General features: G+C 43.1%; 1 protein-coding gene across 1 annotated transcript; it reads left to right on the top strand.

Moving 5' to 3' along the window:
* Nucleotides 1-3,000: 3,000 nt before the first annotated feature.
* On the top strand, nucleotides 3,001-11,621 carry LOC132779781 (patched domain-containing protein 3-like). The gene is made up of 4 exons (XM_060783451.2): nucleotides 3,001-3,765; nucleotides 5,850-5,971; nucleotides 7,867-8,012; nucleotides 9,820-11,621. Exons 1-4 carry the CDS (start codon nucleotides 3,001-3,003, stop codon nucleotides 11,346-11,348), a joined length of 2,562 nt encoding a protein of 853 aa, XP_060639434.2. The 3' UTR covers nucleotides 11,349-11,621.
* Nucleotides 11,622-12,423: the final 802 nt, after the last annotated feature.

The raw sequence follows: 12,423 nt of genomic DNA, 5'->3' as shown, positions 1-12,423 counted from the left end.
ATACTTATAATAAATGATTTGTGGTTTGTTGGGAAGATCACTACATGTTTGTACATTATGACATGCCACAAGGATTCATGTACAATGTGGTACACCCCTAAATTAATATAGAATGAGATGATGGGATTTATTTGGAGCCATTCTACTTAACAATCTATACATCACTGTGACGATTCATTAACCTTCCTGTATTAGAGTCTTGGATGCTGCTCACAGTTCAGAGTCATGCCAGTCATAACATAAATATGGAAGAAAAAGATGGGCAAGTGATGTGCTAAATCCATAAATTGTTTCTACCTTCTGCATAAGATATTTGGTGAACATCTTGTGAACACGAAATAACTTACATCCAGTTCCTTAACTGACAAAAGTTCTGTATTATCGTTGTTTCTCAGAATTGTCCTTCTTAGGCTGTAGTTCTTTGTTAACATATCTGCCAGGAATAATTCCTTTTGATTTCAATGGAATGAATATCTGAGAATACGCAGTATATGGCAAATCAAGTCCAGATCTAAATGTCAAAGGAAATGGACTCATCTTGGAAGGAGACAGGGCTCTTATGTTTTAACAAGGGAAGTCTATGTTATGCACTACCCCAGTTCAAAGTTCCTTTCATCTATAAATGAGATGAGACCATCGAAGTAGGATTTATCAGAAGTAAATATTCGGCAAGATTCATAGCTTCAAATGTTTAAATCTAAAATATCTTTGAGTAAGCAATGCCCTTGCAGTGTCAAGAGGACTGATTTGCATATATCTTGTGTGAGTATTAAATTAAATTATCCTCCTCAGTTTATTCATTTATTTAGTTTAGTTTTTGTTTCATCCCACCTTTTCAGAGGAGAGTATGAGGTACTCAGCGTATATACACAAGCATCACTGGCTAACACTTAAAAACACGACTGACCAGAAAAATGAGAGCTCTGCCTGGTGTTTCATCTCAAGGTGGAGTTAGGCTTTCTTTTAACTCTGCAGATATATTATATTTGGCTTTAGTGTGTGTCATTTAGCTATATTGATCCATGCTGTATCATTACTACAGTCCTTTCTGAATTGTTGTCAATAGGAGGGGTGCATAATAAACAGCATATATTTATTTGATTTCTGTGATATGTTTTCTTCTCTCTCGGACGAATCCTTCTGTGTGAATCACAACTATTTTCAAAGGATCCAAACTGCTTTCCTTTGTCATGGGGACAAACACAATCCAACCCCAACTGCACAGCACACTGTGTCAGACTACCATATGCAATTCATAGAATTATAAAGCTGTATAGATGGAAAGTATCCCAAGAGTCATCTTGTCTATCATACTGCCAATGAAGTAATCCAGAAGAAGAGGAAGAAGAAGACAAAGAAGCATTTGACTCACTGCCACATAATTGGATCATCAAATGTCTGGATGTCATTGGGGTTTGTGAAAATATTAGCAAGTTCACTGAAATGCAATGAAACAATGGAAAACTAAGTTGTTTGTGGACAATGAAAGCTATGGAACTGTTAACATCAAGGCAGGAATTTTCCCGGGTGACTCACTGTCACTACTATTGTTGACAAAATTACCATCTGTCAGCTGCAAAAGGGCACCCTACTTGGCTCTGCACACATTATTCGCCTATACATCACACAATCCTAAACACTTAGGAAGTTTCTGACATGTAATCAAATACAAAAGCCAGCATAGTGATCTTGTTTGCTGTGTACTAATCTTCTTATGTATCACATTATTATTATTATTATTATTATTATTATTATTATTCTGCTCTATCTTCCCGAGGGGACTCAGAGCGGATTACAGTATGCACATATATAGACAAACATTAAATGCCTTCTTATATAGTGAACAATGACATACAATACACAAAGGCAAAGGTTTCCCTTTTCCATCTCTAGTGTCTGGAGGTAATGCTCAACTCTGGCCATGGGGAGGTGCTCTTGTTCCGTTTTTCCATGCCAAGGAGCTTGTTGTCCGTAGACCCTCCTGAGCATGTTTTTCCGGCATGGCTGCATGGGTGTCTTTTATCTTCCCACCTATTGATCTATCCACATTACATATTTTCTAACTGCTAGGTTGGCAGGAGCTAGGACAAACTGTGGGAGCTCACCCCGACCCACGGAATTTTCCGGTCATGACCAAAGGAAAATACTGTGTTTTCTGATGGTCTTTGACGATCCCTCTCTTCTCTCCCCCCCCCCCCCCCCAGGGATCCTGATCCCCAGGTTGAGAAACACAGGAATGGAGGAAGGGAAGTGAGAAGGAAGGAAAGGCAAAAGGGGGGGGGGGGGAGAGAGAGAGAAGGAAGGAGAAAGGGAGAGGGGGAAGAAGGGAAGGAGAAAGAAGGAGGTAAAAAAGGGAGGGAGGGAATGAGGAAGGAAGGAAAAGAAGGAAGGAAGGATAGGATAGGATGGTGAGGGGGGGGGGCTGAAAAAAGAGCCCAAGGGGCCACATTCAGCACCCGGGCCTATACATAATATAGGTTCATAATTTGTCACTCAGATGTTTGCCCATGCTCAATCCACATGAAAACATGATGCCTTGTCTGCAGTGCAATGTCATGAATCGCATGTGCCTCGAGGGAGAAATATATGTGTCTGTGTATGTGTGTGTGCCCTTACTTTCTTTCAAGCTGATTGTCAGTCGGATGTTTGTAACTCGGAGACTGCCTGTACACTTCATCACACCAGGGAATGAATCCACTGAAAACCCTGTTTTTGCCTCCTGCAGAATTCTGGGGTTTGTAGTTTAGGGAGGCTGTTAAAGGCTCCTCCCTAAACTACAAACCTCGGGAATTCTGCAGGAGGCAGCAACCGGATTTTCAGTGGATTCTTTGCTTCGTGTGATGAGTAAGTGTAGAAAGGTCCTGGACGCGGACGTTCTGGTCCTCCGGTGGAATGCTTCCAAGGCGAGGGAGGGGCGGTTGAGGGGCCAACTGTCTCCGGGAGCCCCTTCCTTCTTTCCTTCCTTCTTTCCTGCTTGCCTTCCTTCCCTCGGAGAGCGCGATGCCGGGCCAGAAGTGCCACACGGACTGCCTGGAGCGGCCTCTCTCACGCGCCTTGCGGGCCCTGGGCGCCTGCGTGGGCTCCTACCCGTGGCCCTTCCTCCTGCTGCCCATGGTGGTGGCGGCCTCCTTGGGCTCGGGCTTCATGTACCTCAAGGCCCGCGAAGCCAACGACATCGAGGAGCAGTACACGCCGGTCAGGGGCCCCGCCAAGAGCGAGCGCCGCCTGGTCCAGAAGCACTTCCCCACCGACGACAGCCGGCGCTTCTCCGCCCAGAGGCTCAGCACCGAAGGCTCCTACGCCGCTATCATCGCCGTGGCCGCCCCGGGAAAGGACTCCATCCTCACGCGGGAAGCCTTCGCGGAGCTACTGGCGCTGGACGGGGCGGTGCGGGCGCTGCGGAGTAGCGCGGGGTTCTCCTTCGAGGAGGTCTGCGCCAGGAGCGGCCCCAGCGTGGACTGCACCAGCCCCAACCCGCTCCTGAGCGCCGTGCAAGGGAATCCCGCCCGCATCCAGACGCTGCTGCCCACCCTAACTTTCCCGCTCTTCATGGGCCGCTTCCCGCTGGGACCCTTCCTGGGTGGCGTCGCCCTCGACCCCGGGGACCACCCCTCCCGCCCCGTCCGCGCCGCCAAGGCCCTGCGCCTCCTCTACTTCCTCCAGGAGGACCACGCCGGACCCATGGAGCAGAGCCAGCGCTGGCTCCACGACTTCCTCGACAGTGCCCCACAGCTCCTCTACTCCTTGCAGCTCACCTCCATCCGGGTCAGTGGGCGCCCCTAACACCACCTCACCCTCCCTGGGCCTTGAAACCATGGAGGGAGAGGGCATGGAGGGAGAGGGCCAGCTTCTCAACCTTCCTCATGCCCCGACCCCATCATCACAGCTCCTCATGTTGTGGTTATTTATTTATTTTATTTCTCGTGTCAGGGCAGCCAGTCAATTATATTACATTTCTAACAGAACAAAGCAAACAAACAGAGAAAATACAAAATGTGTGAGTTTGGTAGTTGATTAAATGTCCTTTGACCAGTATCTGGCCACTTGGAGTGCTTCTGGTGTTGCTGCAAGAAGGTCCTCCATTGTGCATGTGGCAGGGCTCAGGTTGCATGGCAGCAGGTGGTCAGTGGTTTGCTCCTCTCCGCATGTCCTCACATGTCGTGGATTCCACTTTGTAGCCCCATTTCTGAAGGTTGGCTCTGCATCTTGTGGTGCCAGAGCACAGTCTGTTCAGCGCCTTCCAAGTCACCCAGTCCTCTGTGTGCCCAGGGGGGAGTCTCTCATTTCGTATCAGCCATTGGCTGAGGTTCTGGGTTTGAGTCTGCCACTTTTGTGGTGACCCTCAATCATCAAATTATTCTTGTTGTGACTTCATAGCTGTAGTTTTGCAACTGTTGTGAATCATAATGTAACTATCTGATATGCAGGTGTATTTTCATTAACTGGACCAAATTTGGCACAAATACCCGATACACCCAAATTTGAATACTAGTGGGGTTGGAGGGGATTGATTTTGTCATTTGGGAATTGAAGTTGTTGGGATTTATAGTTCATCTACAATCAGAGAACATTCTGAACTCCACCAACGATGAAACTGAACCACACACAGAACCCCTGCAACTTGCTGGCGCAAGCCTCCCTCCAGCCTCCTGTGCTCTCCCCTCATGACGCCCCCCTCCAGGGGTCCAATTCCCCAGGTTAAGAAACGCTGCCTTAGAAGGACAACTCCCCTCACTTGTGATTATCTGCCATGCAGATGGGGAATAATGGGAATTGCAACCCAACAGCCTTTCAACCTCATCACACAGGCCACCAGAATTTCCAGTTCTTTTAATCTGTATCTCCAAATGTTGGTCCAGGTAGATGAGATGGTCAGCAGTGCTTATTGTGGACTTCAGTTCTGCCCCTTCCTAGAATTGGAAGATCTAAAAGCAGTAGTGCAATGACTTATCGGCCCAAGGTTAGACATAGGCAATGTGCTGTATATTGGGTTTCCTCTGTACCAAGTTTGGAAACTCCAGTTAGTTCAAAACAGATCAGCCGGATTGGTTGGGAACATCTAGGAGGGAGTATGTTGTGTCTATACTAAAATCACTCCATTGGCTGCCAATTAGTTTCTAGGCAAAGTACCAAGTGTGGATATGACTTTTAAAGCCCTACATGATTTGGGGTACCCTGTTCAGTAAGTAACAAATAACATTATTGTTGAGGTTAGGTGCTGCTCCAAATCCCTAGTATCTCTGTTTCAGTCTGACACTAGAGGCAAGGAGATTAAAATGCAGCCGAGTTATTTTGGCCAGAGCAAAGCTATTGGGTGTGCAACAGGGAAAATAAGTGCCATGAGGTTGAGATGCAACTCAGCCTTTTATACTACAGGTTCTTAAAGTTTCTAAAACACGTGCATGCAAGCTCCCTCCTTCCATCCACACCTCTCTGCCTCCTTTGTCCTTTTCTCTCGGTGCCTCTTATCTATCTTCATTCCATTTCTCCACAACAATTTCCCCCTGTCTTCCTGCGCTCTCCCTCCCTTCTCGCTAGGTAATAAAGTCCTGTTTCTTGAACCTTTTCCCCACTTTCATCTCCTCAATTTCCTATATAAAATCCCTGCCGTGCTGCTGTTTTGACTGGCAGAGAATTTCAACTTTCTTTTAAGTCCTCCAATTCCTCCCTCCCTTTTGCCTTAACCTTCTTTGACTTTCTTAGTATAATTCCATCCTCTTTGTTGTTGTTGTTGTTGTTGTTGTTGTTGTTGTTACTCTTATTAATGTTAGTATTATGACTTCCCTTAAGAAAGAAAACATATTTAATTCTTTATTTTCTTCCTCTTGTTTTCACCCCCAACCTGACAGGTAGCGTATTTTACTTCAGTGTCCAGACAGGAAGAATTTGAAAAAATCTCCAAGGATGTGATCCCACTTGTCTCAATCACATATTTTTTAACAATATTCTTTTCAATTGTGTTGTGTTCAAGGTAATGTGTTCCCCCTTGTCTTGGGAGGAGGGAGACATTGACTTTTCCCTTTATTATGTAGCTAGACACTCTAGGGCACTGGTTCCCAACCTGTGGTCCATGGACCACCAGTGGTCCCCAAGAACTAAAATATGGTCTGTAGCCTCACTGTTACTACACCGTTGCAACAAGAGCAACTGGCCTCGCAAAACCCTCTTATAGTGCTGAGGCAACAGGGATGTCGCCTCAGCACTATAAGACTATCCACAAAAGGCGTGACAACAAGCCTCCTGACTGCTGCTTCTCCTCCTCCTCCCTCCCCCTGAGCGGAGCTGTTCCATGTGGTGTCTGGAAGTGGGGATGCCTTGGCACCTTCATTTTTAGGCCTGTTCCTGGAGTTATTTGGGGTGGTGATTCAGAAAATTGCACTGGATAGATCACATCAGCTCTAGATTATTAAATGGGCAAGCACATGTGGTCTATCCAATGCAATTTTCTGAATCACCACCCCAAATAAACAAACCGACAAAGTTGACCAAAAACTGATTCATAACCCTTTTGGTACTAATGTTGGAAAGGGGTCCCTGGTCAAATGGTCCCTGGTCAAAATTAGGTTGGGAACCACTGTTCTCTAGGAAAGGCTGGACGAGCAAAATCGAGATAGCAAAAAGCTGGGGGTTAATTGGTCCTGTCTAAAGTAGACCCATATAAATGAATGGGATTTATTCATCAAAGGTAATTTAAAACCCACCTGGAGGACTAATCTAAGGGCACTTCCACACTGGGCTTAAACCTGCTCCAAAGTGGGTTTAAGCCCCCACAGGTACTCAAAAGAAATGAGCTTTCCCAGAGCTTTTCCTCTTTCCAGTGCAGTAATTGCCACACTGGAATGGAGCCGCCACCGCCACCCAGCTCCCACACACACACACACACAAAGCCTTAAAATAAAATAAGAACTGACCAGGTTGCCATGTTGTCAGGAAGGGGGGGAGGAACATCAAAAGAGAATGCTTCTGGAACATGGCCGTACAGCCTGAAAAACTAACAGCAACCCAGAAATCCCTATACTTTTACATTAGTAGAGCCCATGACATCATCCGACACCCTTTTCCTTGAATTCTCCTCTTCCCCCTGATTTCTCTGTGCAGTCCCCACAGAGGCCAGATGGGACATGGATTTCCCCAGCAACAATATATTGTTGTGAGGATATCCCTGTGGTAATCTAAAGTATTTGAAAGTGGCTTGGAGTTGATCAAGCAAGATCCACTAGCTTTCTACCCCTGACGTAGATCAAGAACTGATAGAATATAGGCCATTAAGCTACTTGGGTTTTCGGACTCTCCTTATGCATATTGCTGAAAAGACAGGCATGGTGATTACCCAGGGTTCCAAAACATATTGCTAAACCTCTGTAGAAAACAAGTGGAAACTGCATTTTGAGTGCAGTCCTGATATAAAGTATGTAGCACTTGAATTGCAGGGGGACTTATATTTCCAAGATTGTAACCAATATACAAAAATATGTGTGTTTATGTAATTTTGGGAGTTAATCCTGTTGGTTGTCCCATCTAGATAAGCCCAACAGTCATTTACTGAATAGTATGTCAGCACTAGTGTTAATACCATTAATTAATGTGTCTCTTCTAACTGAGATATTCTGTAAGTTTTCAGTCTATAAATCCCAGTTCTGATCTGAATCATGAAGTCCCGCATATAGCTTGTTGCAATGTTTAAATCTTAAGAAGTTTTGATACAACTGGGGGACTGCCTGGGCTTGTTTCAAAAATGAATTGCATTTTTTCCCTTATGGGTATGGAGAATGTAACTCAAATATTGACCAATGCTGCAGCCAATACAGTTTGGTAGGGACCATGAAACTCACAATCCAATTTGGTTTTTCTTAATCTATTTTATAGGATGGACTGTGTGAGAAGCAAAGTGTGGGTGGCAGCTTTTGGGGTACTGTCAGTAGGCTTATCTGTCATCAGTAGCTTTGGATTGCTGATGTTTTGTGGCGTGCCATTTGTTATCACAGCTGCAAACTCACCATTCCTTATATTGGGTAAGTGAGCAAGTATATATATTTCTTGTGGGGTTTCCTTATCTATGCTTATGCACAAAATTGAACTTCTTCTTTTCTCCATCTATACATTCCTTTTGCTGTGAAGGGAATTCTGGGTTGATCTATGTTTTTTTTTTCAAGTTCAGTCTAATAAAATAATTATATATAAAAAGTAAAGGTTTCCCCTTGACATTAAGTCTAGTCGTGTCCGACTCTGGAGGGTGGTGCTCATCTCCATTTCTAAGCTGACGAGCGGCATGATATTGTCACTCCAGGTGCCAAGCAGTGTCCGCTACCATTTTCATGCCTGGTGTGCATTGCAAAGGTAAAATTGAAGGGGGCAAGGTCAAGTTCACAGGTGAAATAGCAATATTCTCAAGCTGCCACTAGTTATTTATTTTACATATAATTGTTTACTGTATTCTATATGTCTATAGTAGTTTGCAATTTTACTTTAACGCATTGTTGTAGGAGGGGCTGCAGACCATGTGATCAGAACTAGGTTTGTTTAGGACTCTGACTCCATTTTAGAAACACTTTAGAATTCAGTAGGAACTGTTTGCTTAGAGACTTCAGTAAAACCAATACAATTTAGAAGTTAGTTAAAACAGACTGTAGAGGCTCTATTAGACTCTCAGAACAGAGAGATGCTTCAGATTATGGACTGTTGGTTATGAAAAAGATGCCTTGCATTACCAATACAGAGAACCTACTTCAAATCTACTTGTAACTGGATTGATATGCAAAGTACCTGTATGCTGAATACATGAAGTTTATGAGTAAACCAACTATATTTCTTTTAAAGAAGTCTGCTTATTTTTCTCTCTTGAGAGCATGATTTAAAGACAAATATATTTTAAGGGAGAGCAGATTTTTTTGGGCAACTAAAAGGAACACGTCTGAAATTCTGTATCTTTGTCTGCATGAATGCAATTTTCCTAAAAAGTTATGACTAACAGGTGACGATTTTACCAAGAGGTTATGGCATCGTTTTTCAAAATGTGGTGACTTCCAAATATCATAAAATCTCCAAAAAGTTCTGGAGATTTCCATTTTCCAAATGTTTCTACACTCTGTGGAGATGGAGTCCAACAAGCAATCACCAGAAGCGTTGTTTGATAGGCTCCGTCTTTGAAGTGTGTAGAAACGGGTAGAAACAAAAAGAAACTTCCATATAATGAGGTCCTTGATCAGACTCCACTAGACGTTGACCAAAGAGCCTCAACGGAAGATCTACAAATATTTCAAGAAGTGGTCTGTCTAGAAATTGCTATGTCCCCCAGTGCAACATTATGGTCAACTTCTGCTGAAGTAATAGAATTAATAATAAGTATTAATAATTAATAACTACATTTGCAAAAGTTAAACTTGCAAATGTGGAGAGACAACTGTATTCTTCTGCAAAACTCCCGGGCCTTCCTTACTGAGTCTGGTACATATAGTCTCTCTATAAGATGTAAAGATGTATCTCCATACACTTGATCCATATCCCCCTCCAGGTCCACCTCTCCTCCACCTATGAAACTTGCCAAAGTGCTAACCCTCCATTTATATGTATTTTCATCTGTTCCTTTCTCTAAGCCACCAAATCCCAAGTCTAGCTTTTGCTTCCACTGATGTGAATAAGGGCACTGGGTGTTCTCTTTTTTCTCTGTTTCTCCAAAATGTTCTTCCAGCATTGCTGTTGTTCCCACCAGCTCTTGTACTCGATGCACCATTGTCTTCTGTATTCTTGATTACTGGTTTTGTTCCTCTGTCTCATCTGGCATGTGGAAAGTGACACATAATATCTCTACCATTTGTCCAGGTGTTGGTGTAGATGACATGTTCATCCTGGTGTCCTGTTGGCAACACACCAAAATGGAAAAAAGCATTAAAGATCGGATGGCTGACACCTATGCGGAAGCATCTGTGTCCGTTACTATCACAACACTTACTGATGTTTTAGCCTTCTATATAGGAATTGGAAGTCCCTTCCCATCAGTTCAGTCATTTTGCATCTATACAGGAACCGCTTTTGTGTTCTGCTACATTTACAACCTGACATTCCTTGGGGCTGTTCTTGCTCTAAACGGTAGAAGAGAAGAAAGCAACAGGCATTGGCTCACCTTTATGAAAGTTAATCGTGAGCATCAGGATTCTCAGGGCGTTCTATATAATATATGCTGCGTTGGAGGATCTTTTGATGAGACCACAGGAACAGAGTTTGAACATCCCATGAATGAGTTCTTCAGATACCATTATGGACCCTTTCTTATGCACACCTGGACAAAGGTAGTAGTGGTTCTCCTGTATCTCATGTACATGGGCGGTAGTTTTTATGGGTGTACTCGAGTCATAGAAGGTATAAATGTGCGAAATTTAGCTGTAGACTATTCTTACGTTGTTCAGTATTATGACTGGAATGAGGAATATTTTTCTGAATATGGTCCAAGGGTTATGGTTGTTGTTACTGAAAGTGTAGAATATTGGAATCCATCCGTACGCACAGATATCGAGAAGTGCATGGAAACTTTAGAAAGCTCATCTGACATAGACAAAACTTTATCAGAGTCGTGGCTGAGAACTTATGAATCTGTTTCTAAACGCATGTCCATAAATATAAATGACCATACCATATTCATTGGTAGTCTATCTGACCTGTTTACAGTAAGTCCAGACTCTGAGTGGGACATTAATTCGAGTACTACAGAAATATTTGCTTCGCGGTTCTTCATACAGACAGTCAATATTACCGATGCAGTTCATGAGAAACATCTCTTAAATGAATTGAGAGGCCTTGCTGCAAACTGCAAGATAGCACTGATGGTTTACCATCCAGCTTTTATTTACTTTGATCAGTACCTTGTAATAGTTCCAAACACCATTCAAAATGTTCTGATTGCTACCGGTGTCATGTTAATAGTTTCCTTGCTACTCATTCCCAATCCGCTCTGCTGTTTGTGGGTAACTTTTGCTATTGCTTCTGTTATTGTTGGTGTGACTGGCTTCATGGCTATTTGGAATGTCAATCTTGACTCCATATCTATGATCAACCTTGTGATTTGCATTGGGTTTTCTGTCGATTTTTCTGCTCATATTTCTTACTCCTTTGTTGCCAGTGAGAAACCCAACGTAAATGATAAGGCAGTAGACGCTCTATACCTCCTTGGTTATCCAATTGTGCAGGGAGCTGCTTCCACCCTTGTGGGAGTGCTTGTTCTCTCTCTGTCACGCACATACATCTTCAGAACATTTTTTAAGATAATGTCTCTGGTTATCATATTTGGGGCGATTCATGGTCTCATTTTTATTCCTGTGTTTTTAACCTTTTTTGGTTTTTGTACTGGTTTGTAAATGAGAGCTACGAAAGTTAGAATCACCACCAAGTCATAAAATGTTGAAAGACCTCATATTGTAGATGCAAACATTATGCAGTTGCCTCCTGTCAGTGTGGAAAAATAAACCACAAACACCACTAATTATATTCACGGCTGGAAATCATCACAGCCAGCAAATGCATTTGTGGAAAGAGGATGTGACACAGAAAAGAAATGCAGTTTGGTCGTAGTTGTGGCAGCTGGTGATGCCAACTTGAGCAAAGTAGGTGTGTGTTTGAGAAATCAGAATTCTTATGTATGTATGTATTTATTTATTTATTTATTGTTTATTTGTCTGTTTGCTTTATGCATTGCATTTTGTATGCCTTTTTCCCAAAGCAAAGCCCAAGGTAATTTCCAAAACAATTTAAAAATTCATAATAAATATAAAACAATTTAAAGACAACCTGGTTGCAGTGTGGTCTATAATATGTGGGTGGAATAATTTTTAAAAAATTAATCAAACCACTTAGTTAAGGTAAAGGCTTCCCATGACATTAAGTCTAGATGTGTCCGATTCTGGGGGGTGGTGTACATCTCCATTTCTAAGCCAAAGAGCCAGCATTGTCCGTAGACACCTCCAAGATCATGTAGCAGGGTCCGTGTCAGGTGATCTCCAACCATAAAATTATTTGTGTTGCTACTTCATAACTGTAATTTTACCACTGTTATGAATTGTGATGTAAATAACTGATGTATTTTCATTCACTGGACCAAATTGGGCACAAATACCCAACATGCCCACATTTGAATACTGGTGGGGTTGGGGAGGGGTTTGTCATTTGGGAGTTGTAGTTGATGGGATTTATAGTTAACCTACAATCAAGGTGCATTTTGAACTCCACCAACAATGGAATTGAACCAAACTTGGCATACAGAATTCCCACGAACAACAGAAAATACTGGAAGGGTTTGGTGAGCACCAACCTTGAGTTTTGGAGTAGTAGTTCACCTACATCCAGAGAGTACTGTGGACTAAAACAATGATGGATCTGGACCAAACTTGGCACGAATACTCAATATGCTCAAATGTGAACACTGGTGGATGTGAA

Source organism: Anolis sagrei, chromosome 6 (genome assembly GCF_037176765.1).
Source record: "Anolis sagrei isolate rAnoSag1 chromosome 6, rAnoSag1.mat, whole genome shotgun sequence".
NCBI classification, from domain to species: domain Eukaryota; kingdom Metazoa; phylum Chordata; class Lepidosauria; order Squamata; family Dactyloidae; genus Anolis; species Anolis sagrei.
The sequence above is the reverse complement of the archived record's forward strand: the minus strand, read 5'-3'. Positions and strand labels throughout refer to the sequence as shown.

Bases quoted from the DNA above. Each gene is read 5' to 3' on its own strand.
- LOC132779781 (XM_060783451.2), top strand. From the start codon at position 3,001: ATGCCGGGCCAGAAGTGCCACACGGACTGCCTGGAGCGGCCTCTCTCA. The intron at 5,972-7,866 runs GTAATGTGTTCC...TCTATTTTATAG, and splicing joins TCAATTGTGTTGTGTTCAAG to GATGGACTGTGTGAGAAGCA. The intron at 8,013-9,819 runs GTAAGTGAGCAA...CCATTTGTCCAG, and splicing joins CTCACCATTCCTTATATTGG to GTGTTGGTGTAGATGACATG.